The 20792-nt window shown below is 34.6% G+C and overlaps 3 protein-coding genes across 3 annotated transcripts; 1 reads left to right on the top strand and 2 right to left on the bottom strand.

The window, feature by feature from the left end:
- Positions 1-325: 325 nt before the first annotated feature.
- On the bottom strand, positions 326-4867 carry SAPINGB_P004226 (uncharacterized protein; the record flags this gene model as incomplete). Its single annotated transcript, XM_031998941.1, has 5 exons — positions 326-625; positions 751-926; positions 1064-2863; positions 3250-3901; positions 4157-4867. The coding sequence occupies 5 exons, from the start codon at positions 4865-4867 to the stop codon at positions 326-328; spliced, it is 3639 nt and encodes a 1212-aa protein (XP_031854832.1).
- Positions 4868-5358: 491 nt separating this feature from the next.
- SAPINGB_P004225 (uncharacterized protein) lies at positions 5359-6252 on the bottom strand (the record flags this gene model as incomplete). Its single annotated transcript, XM_031998940.1, has 1 exon — positions 5359-6252. One exon carries the CDS (start codon positions 6250-6252, stop codon positions 5359-5361), a length of 894 nt encoding a protein of 297 aa, XP_031854831.1.
- A 4006-nt stretch (positions 6253-10258) lies between these two features.
- SAPINGB_P004224 (uncharacterized protein) lies at positions 10259-16957 on the top strand (the record flags this gene model as incomplete). Its single annotated transcript, XM_031998939.1, has 1 exon — positions 10259-16957. The coding sequence occupies one exon, from the start codon at positions 10259-10261 to the stop codon at positions 16955-16957; it is 6699 nt and encodes a 2232-aa protein (XP_031854830.1).
- Positions 16958-20792: the final 3835 nt, after the last annotated feature.

Below are 20792 nucleotides of genomic sequence, written 5' to 3'. Positions count from 1 at the left end.
AAGCAAAGGACACTCAACTAAAATGTGATGAACTGTTTCCAGCTCTCCACATTTGCAGTTGTAACTATCCTTTTCAATTCCAAACTTTTTAAACCATGCGCCAAAGTTGCCATGGCCTGTGCGAAATTGAGTAATATTACTCAAGATCCTTCGACTATCTTTCTTCATGATCACTCCCGTAACCATTTTGGAAAGATTATCAGTACATTTCGACTCCACTGTGATATTATGATACCACAGATCCTTACTGCTGTTCCAATACATTTCTTGCCATTCTTCCATTGCTTGTTTTTCAAAATTCCAATCGTCTGATTTTGTTGTTGTTTCAGTGTAAGAGGTTCAACCCTCTTGCATTTTCGTTTTCATCCATTTTAATCATATAGTCTCTATCATCTTTCGCCAACATGTAAAGCGTGGTTAGCTTTGCAATTGGAGATTTCTCAATCAATGTTAACAAATGACCATTAATAGGATTAGTTTTGCTAATATTTAGGTGTAAACGAATAGCTTTTCGTGCCACCATAAATTTTAGCCTAATACTATATGGCATAATACCAGCTTCCTTTTGTAGTACCGCAATAGGAGTTGTGCGATAAGCACCAACAATTCTTCTTAAAGCCATATTCTGCATTACTTCCAACTTGTGGATTTCTCCTTTCAAAATTTTGTGATGCCAAATTTCTAAGCCATATTCGACAATTGGTCTCACGCAAGCAATATACAGTGATCTGACTGCAGACCCTCGCATACCTTTTGCACGCCACCAAGATGCCAAATAGCACCAACAGCTTTTCTTGCTTTATTGATTTTATTCAAAATATGAGATTTAAAATCAAGCAGATTGTTCAAAGTAATTCCAAGCAATTTAACTTCCTTCTGGGGTTCACGAAGTTCTCCATTAGGTAAAGTAAGTTGCACTTTCTCATCTTTAGGTTTCACATTTTTTGTAAAATGAATAAAACCCAATTTGTCACCCAAATCAATTTTGGTCATTCTTGATTTAGCCCAATTACAACATTTTTCTAATATGTTGCTTAAGCTTTTGTATTTTCTTCAATTTTACCTTCAACGGTAATAGTCACATCATCAATAAAGCCAAAAGGAGTTCCACCCCATTCTTTAATGGCATGATACATTGGTGTGGAATATATCAAAAAAAGTAGTGGTGAAATAGGTGAGCCTTGCGGAATTCCAGTACTAATTTTTTGTACTGATCCTTTTCTTCGGTCCATGAGCATACTAGCTTCTCTTTCACTTACAAATTGGTACGTCCAGTTTATAAGTGCTTTGGGTAGTTTCATATCCTCCATTGTGTGTGCCAATATATTTCTGTTAACATTATCAAAAGCTCCTTGAATATCAATGAGCATAGCTGAAATTTTTTCCTTACTAGTTACAATTCTTTGGACAAGTTCCAAAACAGCATCAGTAGCACAATAACCTTGTCTTCCCCCATATTGCTCTGGTGGAAGTAAGTGTGTTGTAAGCTTGGTCATTCTTTTTTGTATAATTTTTTCCAGTACTTTAGATGGAATCTTAAGTAAGGAAATTGGTCGGTATGCTCTTGGCTTTGAATAGTCAGGTTTCTTAGGTTTAGGTATAACAACAATAATGCCATGTCTCCAGACTTTTGGGTGGTATCCAAACTTCACACAAGCTTGGAGAAGCTTGAGAAACCTTTCCTTAAAGTCTTTATTCAGCCATGCCATCTTTAAAACTTTGCCAGTAATTCCATCGTCTCCTGGAGCTTTATCATTTGGGGTATCAGCCAATGCAGAGTCAACTTCATCAAACTCTAATTTTGGCCATCGAGAATCGTCATCAATTTCAAACTCTCTATCAAGACCATGATCAATTTCAGGTAGAAGTGCCTTCCATATTTCATGTCTTTTTTCGTCAACAGTAGTAGTGAGAGTTCCATCTTCTTTTCTAATTTGTGGTATAATGGTATCATTGCTTTTTGGATTAATATACTTCAAAATCTTCCAAATGTCATTTCCTTCTAAACTAGACAAATATTTATTCCATTGCTCAGTACTTGCTTCACGCAAACTGTGGTCAAAAATTTTTCTAGCTTTTTTCGCCTCTTCAATTTTTTGTCGTTTCAAAGCCAAAGAAGGTTGCCTTTGACGGGCTTCCCTCTTAGCTTCTAGCGCTTTTTCTAACTTCTCCCTTAATTCTTGATTCCAATAGCGTTTGGACTTTTTCATCACCTTAACTTCCTTCATCGACTTTGCCATTGCTCTTTTTACAACCTCCTCAAGAACTTTAGCTTGGTCATCAATTTGGTCAGTTGATTTTAGAGTTTTGTTATGCACATTAAAATCTTTAATGGCAGAAGAAAGCTCCTTGTCAAACTTTTCCCAATCTGCATTCTTAATATTCAATCTCTTCACCGAAGTAAAAACTTCATCCCCGTTTTTACTCTGAGACATATAGATGTCCCACTCCACAATTGAGTGATCACTTAGTGTATTTTCATCCACTCCACTAAATGAAATTCTATGAAGTAAGTCCACTGAGCCATAAACCAAATCAATATTGGTTCTATTGTTGTATGTTTTTTGATTTCTTGGAGTAATTAACATCATATCATTTTCATGTAGCCACTCAACAACTTCATCTGCTTCCGTATTCGGACCTGCCCTTGACTCCCATTCCTTGTGATGTAAGTTATAATCACCTGCAATGACAATCTTTGAGTATTGTTCCTTGATCTCCCGTTTGAGAAACTCAAAAACCGGTGGCTCAGGGTATTTCTTGGATGGTTTCGGTTGATTATAGACATTGACAATTGTAATGTCTTTAACCAAAATGGTAACCATATCTCGATTTGTAAACTTTTCAATTTTAGTAGTTAATGCTCGTAAGTCAGAGTTAGACCTAATATAAGTAATTGCTCTGCATTTATTTTTTTTTCTTTTCCAGTTTCTGTAAAGATTGGGATCCAATCTTTATGTTTAATGGGCCCATAGTTGTTAAAGTAAGGTTCTTGTAATAACAAGATATCAGGTTCTTTTTTATCTAAGATAGTTTCAGTAATAGATTTCGATTTATGACAATTGAGTTGGAATACTTTATAATTCATTGGATGTATTAGAATTGTTTTCGTTTTCTTCCTCATTGGATTCATCTAGTTCTTCAATATTTGTTTCTTTCATCGGTTCATCTTGTGAGTCGTCAGTGGAAACAGGATGGGCCTCATTATCCTTTTGTCTGATTCATTTTTCAATAATCGTATCTTATTACGCATAGCTTGGAGTTCTTCAGGAGTTTTTTTCCTGCTAATAAAAGGTCTAACTTTAACTTTTGTGTACTGGATAATAAGATTATCAGCACACTTCGCATAGTCTTGGGCATTTCTGAATGAAACCAATGCTGTTTGGGTAAATTGGTTTCTGCTAATGATTTTGGGTTCGGTATTCAAAACAATATGGTAATCATTAAAATTGTAGAGAGTTTCTTTCAAGTCTTCAATCGATGCCGTATTAGGTATTTCCTGAAGTACAGCCTTGTACCAAGAATCTGTGTCAAGCACTGAATAAGTAGGGTCAACTTTGGGGATCCATTCTGCAGCTTTATCAGCAAAATCTTTGTCATTAAGTTGAACATATAAATGCCCTTTGACAGTATAGCCTATTTCCTGAGCCACCGGCTTTTGTGCAACCGCATCAATTTTCTTTCCAATCGCAGGGATATTAACTCTTTTCATGGTATCTGGAATTCTTATGCACACTCTAAAAGTGGGTTTGTCTTCATCAACTTTAGTTTCACGGTGTTGTTTTTGAGCCTTCATAATGTCTTTCAACTTTGGAGTTGTTCCATTTGGGGTTTTAGGGGTCAAAGCAAAAGGCAAAGTGTCGACTTTTCTTACCGCGCTCTTGATTTCCTTTTTGCGTAGCTAAGTTCTTTGGTAGTTAAATCAGCCTTAGTTGAAATAGTTCCAACTTTGTATTCCATATTATCAACTCTTTTCTCAAGATTGTTGGTCATTTCTTTGAATTCCTTGATTTCAGTGTCGATAATTCTTTTGTTTCTTGCTTTTCTTGAGACAAATCTTGAAGAGTCATCTTAGCTATTTCATCAGCTTTATGTTTCACTTTATCGCAATGATCCTTATTATCTTTAACTTCCTTTTGAGTTTTTCAAACATTACATGTTTAACTTCTGTGTGAACCTGATTGTTTCTCAAAACATCAAGTTCTGAGCGAAGAGAATTCACTTGTCCTTTTGAAGCTTTAAGCTTTTCGGTCAAAGCAATGAGTTGTTTAGCTAACTCATTGTTTTTAAGTTCAAGATTTTGAAATTTTATTTCCCAATCTTCAATTGTAATACTCAAGTCTTCTTTAACAATAGACAATTCAACCAGAAATACATCCTTAAGTTTTAAGATGTATTCCCAGGCTTCAGAATTATCACCAAATGGATTTGCATCCGGCATGAGAACATCCATGTCACGTGATGGTGTTGCGTCAATTTCAACATCACCACCATCTGGTGAGGAGTCAAAGGTAGGGTTCAAGGTTGGACCAACATTCACAATAGGGGTTTCAACGGGGGTTTCGTGGTTTGAAGAAGCGTTATGCTTATCATTCGATTCAAGCTTTTTGTGGATAGTTTCAATTTTTTTATGGGAGTCTGGTTTTTCATTATTTTTTTGGATTTTTGTCGAGGGTTTGATGTGATGAGCTTCATGAGAATGAGGTCCTCTGGAATGAGAACTTTCTTTCTCCTTCAGTTCAACAGCAATAATTTTTTGCATATCATTAATATTAGTCTGTTCATTATTATTGTCGGTATAATTATTGTCGGCAGGGGGGTCGCCGCCACTAAACGTGGTTTGGTTGTTGTTGGGGGGGTCTGACATTTTTGTTCTGTAAAATCCAAATTAGGCATTTTTAAGCGACGTTTTAAAGTTCAGTTACTTTATAGTGGTGATCCAATGTTAGTATACAACAACTTTTCAAAGGTCTCTTGGCCCAGTTGGTTAAGGCATCGTGCTAATAAACAAGCAACTTCCTTGTGACACGCGAGGATCGGCGGTTCGATCCCGCCAGAGACCATATTTTTTTGTTAACATTATTATGCTAATTTTATTAGTAAAAGTGTTTTTTTTTCTCTAGAATTTTATTCCACACTTTATCACTTAAGACTCTTTTAATACAATAACTTTAATAAATATTTGTAAACACTATTTGTAAGATATTGGACGGTTGAGAATAGCACAAGGTATGAAAAGAGTTAAAAAAAAAAAAAAAACAATTAGTAAAGAATGTATGGTGAAACAAAAAATAAAATAAATAAATAAAAATCCAAAAAAACGAATATTTCAAAATTATTATGTGGTTTATACAATTTCTAAACTTTACCAAGAACTTTGTCATACTGAGAAGCCACCCAGCCAATTGCAGGACCATGAGCCGCTAAGCGTGCGAGAGATGCAACACCAAGAAGAATACCGGAAACCACAAAAAGGCCAGGCCCAGAAAGTAGTTTAGGTCGCTTGTAAATATTGAGCCAACGGCGCCAGCCGTAGACTGTATGATAGAGGGTTAATGTGAGCATGGTAAGCATTGAGCCAATGGCCATAGCTGGATGGTCTGCAATGGAATGCGCAACATAGTCAAGCGAGATGAGAGAGGAGTCACCGAGGATAGAGAGGGGAAGATATCGTGTGACATAAAAGTGGCCGAGAACAAGGGGTGTTGCGGCATATCCTGCATACGCTAAGAGTGTAGGCTTTGAGATTGCTGTCCAGTAGGACTCATAGAGTCGTTTTGAGCGGAGAACTTTAATAATACGCAGAACAATGCCGGAGGTAATGTGGAGTGCAAGTGAGCCAGTGACAAGAATAGGCTCGACGAGTGGCGATTGGTAGATTGTATTTGTAAAAAGAAGTGATGCATTACCAGCGTCGTAGGAAAATGCTGGTGCTAAAACAACTGACGTTAGATGTAAACCGAGAAACCCAGTAAATGTGTAAGCAGAGTAGCGTTGAATTCCAAAAAGTACTCGCAGTAGAGTATTTGTTGAGGGGAATGGTGAAGACCCCCCGGATTCCGATGGCGTGGCGGCCGATGGGGTAGGCTCGGGAGGCGAACCTTCTGTGGTATTGGTGGCGGCGTTTGCAGTGGACTGTGGTTCGAGTTGGTTTAGAGCAGCAGCATGGGCTTCTTCTGGAGAAATTGAGTTAAGAGGGATTCCGGCAAGGCGGTCTAGGGAGGAGGATTTGCGGTGATGATGGTGGGGCATGGTTTTGTGTGAAGTTGATTGTTGCTGATATATATATATATATATATATATATATATAGGTTAGATGGTGATTTAGGAGTTAAAGGAAGAAGTGAAGGTTTTGTTTGCTGTTTGAAATGGCCGGCTGAGGATTGGGTAGACCAACGTATATCTGAGTTATTATATATATAGTTTCCGGAAAATACAATTTGAACGGCTATATTAGTAATTTTTTTTATTGAGGATTTTTTTATTATTATTGAAATTGATTTTAAACAAAAAAGAAATGTCAAACCGTTTTAATGTCCATTATTTAAAAGAGGTCTTGATATTAGATGACTTGAAAAGAAAAGAGAAAAAAAAAAAGAAATTAGTGAAATGATGAACTTTTTTTTTTTTTTTTTTTTTTTTTTTTGATGTTCACTAAATTTAAAAGTAATATTCGCTTTTTTTTTTTTATTTTTTTTTTTTCGAACTAATCAGATTTTGCTGCTACTCAACCCCATAATGGATTTAAAAAAAATTTCATGGCCATTAATTCAGTAGTATTTCCCAAACAACAACAATCACCTATTAATTATCATCACGAAATCTTCTATACCACTTGAAAAAAAAAAAAAGTAACTACAGACTTTGCGTTAGTATGTGATGAGGATTTGAGCTTAGAGAAATGTTCTTATGATGAACAAAGAATAAGGTTTTATTACACGTAAGACAAAGATGTCCTAATCCTAATGTCTTTATAAAAAAAATAATGATTATAATAACTTTTGATAACCATTTTAGTCGATACTTTTAACATAATGCTGAATTATCTAACTCTGTTGCAACAAAAGAATTGATTCTTTTACTTCATTATGACTATTTAACAACTTTGATTAACAATAAGTACCTAGTGATGGAATGTACTAAAAAATTAGTACTCTTTTTTTTTTTCAGAATTAGTTTATTTTACTTTTGAAAGTTATTTCAAATTTTATGATTCAACACTAACTTTGAAATGTGCTCCAGTTTAAGAACACAAGTGCCTACATTGAAATGATGAATATACCCTCTTCTCTCCAGTTCAACAAATACTACTATAAGTACCATTGAATGATTACTTTTTAAATTAAATCAAATTATATGTAAGTTTTTTTTGAAAGACTTTTTTATGATTTGTTTGAGAGATCAGATTAAGACAATGAAGAAATGTTTGAGTAAAAGTTGTATATATATTTTGTTACCAATTTGTTACTAATTTAAATATCATTGCAACAAATTTGTGTACGGCTGAAAATATATATATAAGAAAATGTAAAATAAATAAATAAATAAATAAATAAATAAATAAATAAATAAATAAATAAATAAATAAATAAATAAATAAATAAATAAATAAATAAATAAATAAATAAATAAATAAATAAATAAATAAATAAATAAATAAATAAATAAATAAATAAATAAATAAATAAATAAATAAATAAATAAATAAATAAATAAATAAATAAATAAATAAATAAATAAATAAATGACTTGTTGTCAGCCTTTAAAACCCCCCTTGAATTTAGTAGAGTGCGTGGTCATTTGTTTATATTTTTTATGTGGCTATATAATAATTTGATTGAATATATTTTTTTTTTGATTGAAATAACTTAACAAGTTCATGTGGCTAATCAGATTTTAATAATAGCCACATGAACTTATTGCACAAACATTTGTCCAAAGACTAACCTTAAAGCCTTAAAGCCTTCAAATTTTTAATTTAAATTTAAATTTAATTTAACTAGAGTTGAAGTTATTCTTGAATTTATTGTTTCCCCTTTCATTTATGAATCATGATGACATTTAAATAATTAAACTGGAATTTTAACCTATCAAAATAATGATAAAATAATAATTAAACCATTTGAAGCGGATTCAGTTATATATATTTATTTGAGAATTGTCTTTATATCATAATTTTTCTAAAGAAACAATACTGCTCTACTCACATTGTATCTTGTAATCACTAAACCCATTTCAAACACTGAGATAATGATACAATTGTCAAGTTGGTTCTTTAAACATTTCAATTTCAACTACAGACAAACAGATTTTCGTGATAACTTTCATTTTTATTTTTTTTACTTTAACTTCAACTCTAACTTGAACCTTATTTTTTTTTAACTAAGTCTACTAGTACATTTACTTTATTGAATTAACATCAGGTTTTTTCATTGCTTTTTCAAATATTCCAATATTCAAGCCAATACTCAATTTACAACTATAATTATATCTTACTTTAACCAAAAGAACATCAATTGCTTATTTTGAGTGCTATAACAACTCTTCATTTGCCCCTGTTTTTGAAAGCATCACATAAATTTATTTCTACATTGATTCCTCTGTTTTGTCTTCTTTACTGTGTTTCAAACAATTCTTTTATTCAAACTGATACTCGGACTAAATATCTTTACTTAACTTCTAACGATGATTCCACAATTTTAGAAATTGATTTGTATGTTCTTAATTCAAGCTGTGTTGGAGAAACCTCCTCATATACTGAATCTTTTTCTTTTGTCGAATCATCAGAAACTTCGTCAACTGAATGCTGTGAATCTGCTTGTGAGACTACCTTTCACCATGGTACTACTAACTATACTTAAGCTGAATTCTTCATTTGATCTCAACAAGTTCTTAAGTTATAACTTCTGAAGGGATAATCCGAGTTCTAGTCCTGATTTCAAAACATGATTATTTTTAGTATTTTTGAGTCAACAAGTTTTATAGTTTCATCTGTTGCTATTAATGAAGCCAAAATAAAATATATTCAACAGTTTCGTGATAGCTGAGAATTCCTATAAGCTATTTATTGTAGTAATTAAGTAATTAAGTAATTATCAAAATATTTTATTTATAAATTTAAAATAATCTAGTTTTTATAAGCTAAACTAAAGAGTAATTGATTTGAATCGAACTTGAAGTATTTATAGATGAGAATGTAACTTTTTATTGAGATACACTATGCCATAAAAAGAAGTTGTTATTACAAAAAGTTTTTGGATCAAAAATGATATTTTTTTTTTTTTTTTTTTCAAGGCAGTTTTGTTCTAAACTGTTTAGTTTACTGCATATTATTAGCCAACTGTTAAAATTAGAAGGTTTTGGAGTTTTCAGCTTTTTTTTTTTTTTTTAAATGAATAAAGAATATATATATATATATATGATTCTGCATATTTCCTATTTTGGACTGCATAAACGAAAACCCATAATTTAAACCTTTTACTCCGAGGATATAAAGTTATTTGGCTGTTACTTTAAAAAAAAAAAAACCCCCGATTTTAAAATCAACTTTGTCTTTTAAACAGTATTTATTTTAATATTTTTAATATTTTTTTAAAAATCAATAATTGAATATCTTTAAGTTTTCAATTCAAATTTTTCAAAATTCTCACAATAAAATTCAATCAAATGGGATTAATTTTTTTTTTTTTTGATAATCTCTAATAATAATAATAATAATAATATTATTATTATTATTATTATTATTTTCATTTGGTGCATACGTACACTCAAATTTCTCCCAAATATCCATGCGGCTAACCGAATTTTTTTTTTTTTTTTTTAATTTTTTTTTATGTTTTAGTGGGAGAAATTTCCATAAAAAGCCTTTTTACCTTTTGTTTTGGTTGTCCTCTTTATTTATTTCTTTCTCATACATACACATACAAACATTCTCACCCCCCCCCCTCATAATCAAAAAATCTTATCTGCCTGTCATGTTTTATATTATAATTCGTTTATATAAAAAAGTGGAATTGCCCCCCGCCTCCCTTCTTTTTGTAAAAAATGATAAATTTTTTAAACATCTTTTTTTTTTTAGTTTTTAGTTTTTAAATCAAACCAGTCTGTTTTTTTTTTTTTTTTGTTAATTTAAATTATTTTTTACTCACTTATATTCAATATTTTTTTTTTTGAAAAATTATCGTGGAAATTTTCAAATGTAAGTTAAACATTCAAATTTAGTCTTAAACTAAATCTAATATATCTTTTTATTAGTAAAATGATTCCTTTCAAGTTAATCCCATGGCTCCTCATAGGTAGCTGTGTTGCCCAAACTTCCACAGAACCACAATGGGACTCCACAATCACTCCAAGCCCAGAAATCGATTTATATGAAAGAATGGAAGCTCCAGTATCAACTCCTGTTCCCTGTTACGAAGACCTCGATGAGCCCGGTTGTTTCAGCGCATTCTCTGTTGTCGCTAGTGCTGTTACGGAAGCAAATTATTTTAAAAAAAATCGTAAAAGAGGGTTGGACAACATCTTGTCGATTTACATCAGCCAAATTCAAATCGATAGCTTTTTGAATTGTTACTCAACTTGGTCAAATGAAATGGAATTAGACTATTATTCATCAACCTCAGTTTTCCAATATTTAAGTATGGATGAAATTTACTCCCCAGTTTACAGTCTCTGTTCAGCAACCACAACATCAGATTCAGAATCATCCACTGTCTATCCTTCTTCTTCTGAATCTTCTGAATCTTCTGAATCTTCAACTGTTGAATCCGTGGCAACTACTTGCGCTCCAGACTATGACGAAGCTGAATGTAGCAGCGCCTACGATAATATCATTTCTGCAATTTCTGCTGCTACTAATCAACCTGCTGCCCCTACTGTGATATCAACATTAAAATTACGCTTGGCAAAACGAGATTCCACTGAAGTATATGCTTACTTGGATGCTTTGGTTCTTGCCGGCCTTTTATCTTGTGCACCTAATTACAATGATATTGAATCCAATGTTGAAGCTAACATTTTCGGCTACCTTTCTAATAATGGTGTTCCAACCTCCGCTACTATTGACGTGTGCTTAGCTTCTTCCACTGTTGATGAATCTTCTTCTTCTGCTGAGCAGTCTTCTTCCACAATTGAATCCCAAGTCGAAGCTTCAACTACCCCCACTTGTGTTGCTGATTATGATGAAGCCCAATGCAGCAGTGCCTACAATGAAATATTAGCTGAGATTGATGCATCTTCATCTTCATCTTCATCTTCATCTGCTTCTGTCACCATTATTACCATGGCTCCCAAGCTGCGTTTAGCAAAACGAACTATTAGTATTGTCGAAGTTTCATCTTCTCCTTCAACTGATACTACTTATTTTTATGTTGATCCCACTGTTCTTGCCGGTCTTCTTCACTGCGTCTCCAAGTATTCCGATATTCAAGCTAATGCTCAAACTAACATTTACCCATATTTGACAGCAAATGATGTATCAACAATTCCTTCGCTAAGTCTTTGTGCAGAAAGTTCTAGTTCTGAAGAAAGTTCATCAATTGAATCTTCAGACTCTATAACTTTGGAATTTTCTTCTTCAGAATCTTTAACCTCTGAAGTCGAAGCTTCAACTACCCCTACCTGTATCAATGATTATGACGAAGCTCAATGTAGTAGCGCTTACGATAGTATTATGGCTGAAATTGCTGATGCTCAAGCAGCCACTTCTTCCCAGGAAATCTTTGTTGTAACTAAAAGAAAATTGCGATTGGTCAGACGTGATGGCACTGAAGTGTTTGCTTACTTGGATTCTTTTGTTCTTTCTTCTCTTCTCAACTGTGCCCCCAAATACAGCACCATACAATCCAATGTTGAAGCCAACATTTATAATTACCTTTCTGATAATGGTATACCCACTTCTGCTATTCTTGATGTTTGCGCTGCTTCTTCTACTTCTGAAGAATCCTCTTCTGTTGAAGAAGTTTCCTCCACAATTACATCTGAAGCCGAGGCTTCAGTTACTGCTACCTGTGTTGCCGATTACGATGAAGCCCAATGTAGCAGTGCCTATGATGAAATATTGGGTGAGATTGAAGCATCTGAATCTTCGTCTTCATCTTCATCTGTAATAACAATTTCTATTCTTACTCCAGATCGCAAACTGCGTTTGGCAAAACGAACTATTAGTATTGTCGAAGTTTCATCTTCTCCTTCAACTGATACTACTTATTTTTATATTGATCCCACTGTTCTTGCCGGTCTTCTTCACTGCGTCTCCAAGTATTCCGATATTCAAGCTAATGCTCAGACCAATATTTACCCATATCTGACAGCAAATGATATATCAACAATCCCTTCGCTAAGTCTTTGTGCAGAAAGTTCTAGCTCTGAAGAAAGCTCCACATACATTGACTCTGTTTCTTCAACTGTTGAATCTTCTGAAACTTCTTCTTCAGAGGCTGAAGTTTCTTCAGTGGCCACCTGTGTTGCTGATTACACCGAAGCTGAATGCAGTGCCGCTTATGATGAAATCATTGGTGATATTGATGCAGCCGAACCCCATGTTTCATCTGTTGCTCTTCCTATACCCGAGCGTCGACGCTTGTTGAAACGTATAATTATCTCTACCTTAACCGGTTCATCCTCAACTTCTTCAAGTTCAACCACTTCTGAATCTACCTCCACATATTTTTATATTGACACCACTGTTTTGGCCGGTCTTCTTCACTGTGTTTCCAAATACCCTAATATTCAAACCAATGCCCAAACTAACATTTATCCTTACTTGAATGCTAACGACATTTCCACAATTCCAACACTTGATTTGTGTGTTTCTAGTTCTAGCAGTGTTGAAGAAAGTTCCTCATACGTTGAATCATCATCAGAAATTTCATCATCGGAGATTTCCTCATCTGAGGTTTCCTCATCAGAAGTTTCCTCATCAGAAGTTTCCTCATCAGAAGCTTCCTCATCAGAAGCTTCCTCATCAGAAGTTTCCTCATCAGAAGTTTCATCAACTGAAAGCAGTGAATCTGCTTCCGAAACTACTACTGAATCTTGCGTTCCCAACTATACTGAAGCCGAGTGCTCTGCTTTGTACCAGCAAGTTCTTGATGCTATCAACGCTGAATTCACTACTCCTATGGTTACTATTATCACCACATCTACCGCTTACCGTTTAATTAAGCGTGCGGTTCCTCAAGGTTTCACATATTTTGATGTTAATAGTGATGTGTTGTTAGGACTACTTTCATGTGCTCCTAATTACTCTGAAATTTATAATAATGCTGTTGCAAACATTTTCCCATATTTGTCTTCAAATGGACTTGCCACATCTGCAACTGAAGAGGCATGCGCTGCTAGCAGTGAGTACTCATCATCGAGTAGCGAGATTAGTTTTGAAACTATAACTGACACTGAGTCTTCTCTGGGGTCTTCTGAGTCTTCTATTGAATCATCTGCTGAGCCATCATCTGTTGGATCTTCTGTTGAGTCTTCTACTGAATCATCCTCTGTTGAATCATCCTCTGTTGAATCCTCTTCTGTTGAATCTTCTACTGAATCTTCTTCTACTGAATCCTCTTCTGTTGAATCTTCCTCTGTTGAGTCTTCTTCTGTTGAGTCTTCCTCTGTTGAATCTTCTTCTGTTGAATCCTCTTCTGTTGAATCCTCTTCTGTTGAGTCTTCCTCTGTTGAATCTTCTACTGAGTCTTCTTCTGTTGAATCTTCTACTGAGTCTTCTTCTGTTGAGTCTTCCTCTGTTGAGTCTTCCTCTGTTGAGTCTTCCTCTGTTGAGTCTTCCTCTGTTGAGTCTTCCTCTGTTGATTCTTCCTCTGTTGAGTCTTCTTCTGTTGAGTCTTCTTCTGTTGAGTCTTCTTCTGTTGAGTCTTCTTCTGTTGAGTCTTCTTCTGTCGAATCCTCTTCTGTTGAGTCTTCTTCTGTTGAGTCTTCTTCTGTTGAGTCTTCTTCTGTTGAGTCTTCTTCTGTTGAGTCTTCTTCTGTTGAGTCTTCTTCTGTTGAGTCTTCTTCTGTTGAGTCTTCTTCTGTCGAATCCTCTTCTGTCGAATCCTCTTCTGTCGAATCCTCTTCTGTTGAGTCGTCCTCTGTTGAGTCTTCTTCTGTCGAATCCTCTTCTGTTGAATCCTCTTCTGTTGAATCCTCTTCTGTTGAATCCTCTTCTGTTGAATCCTCTTCTGTTGAATCCTCTTCTGTTGAATCCTCTTCTGTTGAATCCTCTTCTGTTGAATCCTCTTCTGTTGAATCCTCTTCTGTTGAGTCTTCCTCTGTTGAATCTTCTACTGAATCTTCTTCTGTTGAATCTTCTACTGAGTCTTCTTCTGTCGAATCCTCTTCTGTCGAATCCTCTTCAGTTGAGTCTTCCTCTGTTGAATCTTCCTCTGTTGAATCTTCTACTGAATCTTCTTCTGTTGAGTCTTCTGCTCCTGTTTCTGAACCCCCTACTTCCTCAACACTTGAAGCTTCTTCTACTATTGAAGAATCATCTTCTGTTTCTGCTACACCTAGTGAAGTGCCCGATTTTGACTCTTTTATTGAATCAATTAGAAAAGCTATTCTTGATGCTGTTGCCTCTCTTGACGAACTTGGTCAACTCACTGATCTTGTTGCTTCCATTATTGATTTGTTCCGTAGTATTCTTGGAGCTGAAGCTAGTAAAATCTTTTCAATCTTATTCAATGGCAGTGTCATTCTCAAGCGTGCTTCTACTATTGAAGAAGCCATCACTATTTTCAATGAGTTCATTGCGGGTCTTTCTGCTTGGTTCAAGGAGTCTTCTTACACTGATTTCTTGTCTCTGATTAGCCAGATTCGCAATTATGCCGATCCTTCTCTTGTGGAATCATATGTCAGGTTGGCCACTGTTGCCACACTTACAGCAGCTGAAGAAGCCATCTCAAGTCTTGCAAAGCAAAGTCCTGAGTTTAGCGCAGTTGCAGATAGCTTCTACATTGTTTACGGGAAGTTCATTGATGATATTCTTTATGCCCTGTATCCTCATTCCAGCGAATCTTCGACATCTACTACTACTTCTACCTCATCCACCACTGCAATCTCATCTAACAATTCTACCTCATCTACTACTTCTGTTTCTACAGGTATTTCTTCTTCTTCATTGTCTTCTTCTTCTGCAACTTCTACCACTTCCTCCGCCACTTCTGCCACTTCTATTGCTGCTGGCACTACTACTGTTACTTCTACAGTCACCAAGTATACCACTACCGTCAAGACCAGTGGCACTGTTACTACTACAGTTACCGAGCCTTGTGAGACAACCACTGAGACTATTGTGATTGCTCCTGAAACCACATACACTATTACCGAGCCATGCTCCAAGTGCTCAACTAAGACCTTCACTGTGTCTACTGTTGTCACCATCACTTCTACTCTTGCCAATAGTCAAGTTACTACCATCACCACAACAGAAGAAATTCCAGTGACTGTTGAGGTCACCAAGCTTCCCAGCTCCGGGTACACTGTCATTACTTATACAGGCACTGCGGAAGTTCCAGGCACCACTGAAACTGTAACTGAAGCTTGCACAGTTTGCAAGACCCATACAACGGTTTATACAGGTGTGACCACGATCACAACAACATCTGGCGGCAGAGTTGTTACTGTTACTGAGCCTTGTGAATCCACCTATACTGTTGTCGAATCGCCCGTGACCAGCGGCGGAGTCATTAGCACCGTAACCTCTACTTTGTACGAAACTGGAAAGCCCAAGACCTATACTACAGTTTCTAGCGGTTCTACGACATACATCACTACTTCTGGTGGCTCTGTTGTCACTGTAACTGAACCTTGTGCAACTACCTATACAGTTGCTGAATATCCAGTTACGTCTGGAAGTGTTGTTGTTACTTCGACGTCAACGTTGTATGGCTCCAGCTCTGGTGTCAAGACTTACACTGAAGTTTCAAGCGGCTTCACTACTTTCGCAACTACTTCTGGAGGTACTGTTGTTACAGTCACGGAGCCCTGTGAAACGACATATACGGTTATTGAAAGTCCAGTTACTTCTGGTAATGTTGTGTTTACCTCTACCTCAATTTTGTACGCCACCAGCAACGGCGTCAAGACATACACGACGGTATCTAGCGGTACTACCACTTACGCAACTACCTCTGGAGGTACTGTTGTTACAGTGACAGAGCCTTGCGAGACGACCTTTACAGTTGTGGAGTCGGAGGTCACATCATCGGGCATTGTTGCTACTTTGACCTCCACATATAGTCCCAGCATCATCAAGACCTATACAACAGTTGTGAGTGGTGTTACCAGCTATGAGTCTACATTGAGTAGTTCTATTGTTGTTATTGTGACTGAACCCTGCGAGTCGACGTATACTATTGTTGAGTCAGCGGTGGTTACCTCGGGGACGGTAGCAAGTATTGTGACGTCTACTGTTGTCCTGGCCACCTCGTCAAAGATTTCTGTTTCTGAAGAGGTTTGCACAGCCTGCACAACCAAAACGTCCATTTCCAGTGGACTCACCACGTACACCACAGTGTCCAATGGTATTGAAGTGGCGGTCACCGAGTCCACTGCAACAACCTATGAGGTTGTGGAGTCGCCAACAGTTTCTGCGGGGATTACGACGGTGGTAACGCTGAGCAGTGTTGCAAGTGTCCCCGTCGGCAGTGTTACCGTGCCCGTGGAAACTTCAGGAACCACTAGTTCCACTAGTTCTGCGGAAGTTGTTGTACCCACAACCGTTTTTTCAGCCTCCACGGGCAACATTCTGGGGTCGTCCATTTCGGCTGGAGTAGAAAGCTCCGCTGAACAGTCAAAGGGTAGCGAGGTGATCGGAACTACAATATCTCCGGCCGGCTCTTCCGTTGAGACGATTGCCCAGGTGCCCAGTGCGGAGACCACTCTTGCACAAGTTAACTCGGGGATTACGACTGTTGTTCATCACCTTGCACTCTTGCTGTCGTTTGCAGTTGCATTATTTATTTAGAATTGTTTTTGTTTGTTTTTTAAAAAAAAAAGAAAAAAAAAATTATATATATAGGAATTACTATAAAGTTTTAATCAAGTAATTTATAAAATAAATTGTCTGTTTTGTTTGTTTGTTTGTTTATTTATTTTATATTATATTATATTATTAAAGGGCTATAAGTTACATATAATATGACATCAACGTTATTATTATTGCCTAACTTTGGTGACTTGCCATCTATTGATGTACCTTTTTAGTATGGGTAGTTTAGATCTGGGAGTCTCGGATACCTCGGAAGATGGGCCCTAATGCCAGTTTACCAAGATCAGAGAGAACCGGTTTGTCAGTCCCAAATCCACCCTATTCATTTCCAAATATTTTCATCGACACACCTATATGTCTTAATCCTATCTGATGGAGAGAGAGATACAGTTCACCATCAATCACAAGCAGGTTAATTAGACAGAATGGAAGATTTGGAGTTCCTGATGGCCAAAGTAGCCTGAGGGTTCAGGTGTTTACTTTTGTAAACTTTTTCTAATGATGAGAGCAATGTGAGTCAAATGCTGGAAAACTATTGAGTTTTCGATTACACCAATTAACCCTTTCCCACAATTTTCTAAGTATTAAAATTGTTTGTTTGTTTGTTTTTATTCAAGGGTTATAGAATTATATAACATAAGCATCTGCGCTATCCTTTTATTGTCTGACTATGTGACTTGCCGGTTTTCATTTGTACCTTTTTAGTACGGGTGGTTTCTGTTCTGTGCGTCTCCGGTAGCCCGGAAGATGGGCCCTGATGCCAGCTTACGAGGAACAGGGAGAACCAGTCTGTCGGTCCCAAAACCTTCCCAACCCATTTCCACTTATCTTCACGGACGCCCATGTATTTCTTAATCTCTTCCGCCAGAGATACGGCCCGCAATCACCTGCAGGCTATTTAGACTGTACGGAAGAGTCGGCATTCCTGTAACCAGGGTAGCCTGTGGTTTTCAGTCTAGGTGTATACTCCCGTACACATCCTCAGGAAAAGGGGGTATTCTGGGAATCGAACCCAGTATCTTCCGCTGTCGAGCGAACGTGTTATCCTTTACACCATCCAGCCCTTTCCCCTTAAGTATTAAAACTTAGAATTTGGGGGTTAGGGTTTTTTATTCAGGTGATGTAAATATGTTCAACTTATATTTTTTTCAAGTTAAGATTTAAATCGGCAATAGTTTAGTGGCTAGAATTTCCGCCTGTCATTTTCAGCACGCGGGGGACCGGGGTTCAATTCCCCGTTGCCGAGTATTTTTTTTAAATATATTTGACATTTATTTTTAATTTTTTTTTTTTAATTTTTTAAACATGTACCATCAATAAATGTGCGTTACGTTTATATTTTTTAATTAAAGAGGAATCTTTAGTTTATTATTATTATATATCTATTGAGATTAATTTATTGATATTGATTTTATAAATGCCCGATTTAAAAAATTGAAAAAAATAAAATAAAATAAATATAGAGATATTTTAAATATTTTTGCAAGAAATAAGATATTAAGTCATAATGTATCTTATCGATAACTATGTTTATGCTTAATTCAAGGAAAGTTTAATGCTTGAAAAAAAAAAATTTTTTTTCTTTTAATAATAGAAAGTTAGTTAACTATAGTTTAAAAAGAGTAGTTTCATTTGTTTGAATAACAATTTATTTTTTTATTTTCTCTCCCATGCTTTTTAGTCCATTATTTGCTTTAATTTATCATTTAGATATGTTATATATTTACCTTCTTAGTTTGAAATACCAGAAAAAAAGAAAACTAATTGGATAATAATAATAATAATAATAATAATAATGATTATATATTTCTAAATGAACAAAAAAAAAATTAATTTTTTTTATTTTATTCTAAAAGTATTTTGATCCAGAATTATGGAGGGGTTTAATTTGTGTAAAAGAGACTTTAAATTTAATAAATTTATGGTGATTGTTTAAGTAGTGTATGTAAAAGCCTTATTTAAACTCATTAACAAAAAAAGAAAAGAAAAAATAATTTGTGTACATTTTTTTCTCACCTGTTTAATTTATGTTCTTCCAGAGTACACACATTATATATTAGGGGAACTTTGATACTAAGAATTTTTTTTTTTTTTTTTTCTTTCTGAATGTAGGAGATAAATAAATTAATGGGATATATTCAGGGACTTTTAAAAGAATTGCAATCCAAATAACTATATATATAGAGATATGTTTGGATAAGCCTTGATCTAAGATATGATTGATAATTGATAATAACTATATAGATTGTTAGATAAGTGTGATGATAGTACGAAACTAATTTTTCTTTGTTGTTGTTCACAAAAAAAAACAAAAAAAAAAATAGTATTTACTTTTGAACTAAAAGATGGCTGAAGCTAAAAATTTATTTATTTATTTATTTATTTATTTATTATTGCGGTCGTCTTGTTTTCATTGCTACTTGAATAATCTTTAAAAGCTTATCGTGAAAGCAAACTTTTCTTTAATTTCTCGACCTTATAAAAGCATATCAAAAGTTTTGTACTTTTCAAAAAAAAAAAAAAAAAGAAAAAAATTGTTTCTTTCTTTCTTTCTCTCTTCTTTTTATTATTATTATTATTATTATCATTATTATTATTATATCTCAATGAACAGTAAAGAAAACAAACAATATGTCCAATTTCAAAAGAATTCCCGTCAATAATTTTTTCCATGTGTCTAAATTCTTTATCAGTATACCTTCAGCTGTTTCTAAAGAAAATACGGCAATTGATCGATGTTTAAATGGACGCACTCCGTCTTGTCATCTCATTATTTTCCAATCTCTTTTTGTAAGTGATAATAAAGAAATAAAAAAAAAAAAATTAGTGTATATAGTAGTAATAATAATAATAATAATAATAGTAGTATTATAGTAAGTAAATATTTTTTTAATTATCATCTGACCTCTTTTTTTATTTTTATTTTTTTTAAATAAAATATATATATATATATATAGAACCAAACCGTTCAGTTAGCCAATATTTTGTTCTACGAGGGAATGAAGAAGCTTAGTTTACAAGATTTTAAAAGCCTTGCCAAGAATAATGGTGCTATGACGGGGTATTCGAGTGCGTATGGGAGTGCGTATAGTGAAGAAGACTTTGATATTGTTACAGAGTACGTTTATTCTATGAGTATGAAGTCTTTAATACCACCAGTATCGAATTTGATGAAGGATATATATAGAGATGAAAATAACAATGATGAAAGGTATTTCAGGTGACTTTTTATAAATAGAAGAAAAAAAAAAATTATAAATAAATTATAAAAAAAAAAAGTAATTAGCGATGCTTGGTTTCGATCCAAGGACATCAGGGTTATGAGCCCTGCGCGCTTCCTCTGCGCCACATCGCTTAAATAACTTGAAAATGTAATATAAAGATACGTTATAAACCTACACAATATAATCTAAAAATAGTAACAAAGCTTAGTAATATTAAAAATATGTCGAACCTATATGGTCAAATTGAAAACTTTATAACAACTAAAAGCGATGTGGCGCAGAGGAAGCGCGCAGGGCTCATAACCCTGATGTCCTTGGATCGAAACCAAGCATCGCTAATTACTTTTTTTTTTTTATAATTTATTTATAATTTTTTTTTTTTAAGTATTTTACCCCACTTCTTATAAATAATTATTTATTTGCGGAGAAAAAAAAAAAAAAAAAAGGGTTTTTATTTATTTTTTTAAAGGTTATATAACCTGATAATTATTATTCGGGAAATACCGTAATGCCACGTATAACATTTTAACATAACATAACATAACATAATGATAATTTAATAACTGAGTTAAACTAACTATTAAAAT

Source organism: Magnusiomyces paraingens, assembly GCF_902498895.1.
Source record: "Magnusiomyces paraingens strain CBS 517.90 genome assembly, contig: contig3, whole genome shotgun sequence".
Taxonomy (NCBI): Eukaryota; Fungi; Ascomycota; class Dipodascomycetes; order Dipodascales; family Dipodascaceae; genus Magnusiomyces; species Magnusiomyces paraingens.
This window is presented reverse-complemented; position numbering and strand designations above follow the sequence as displayed.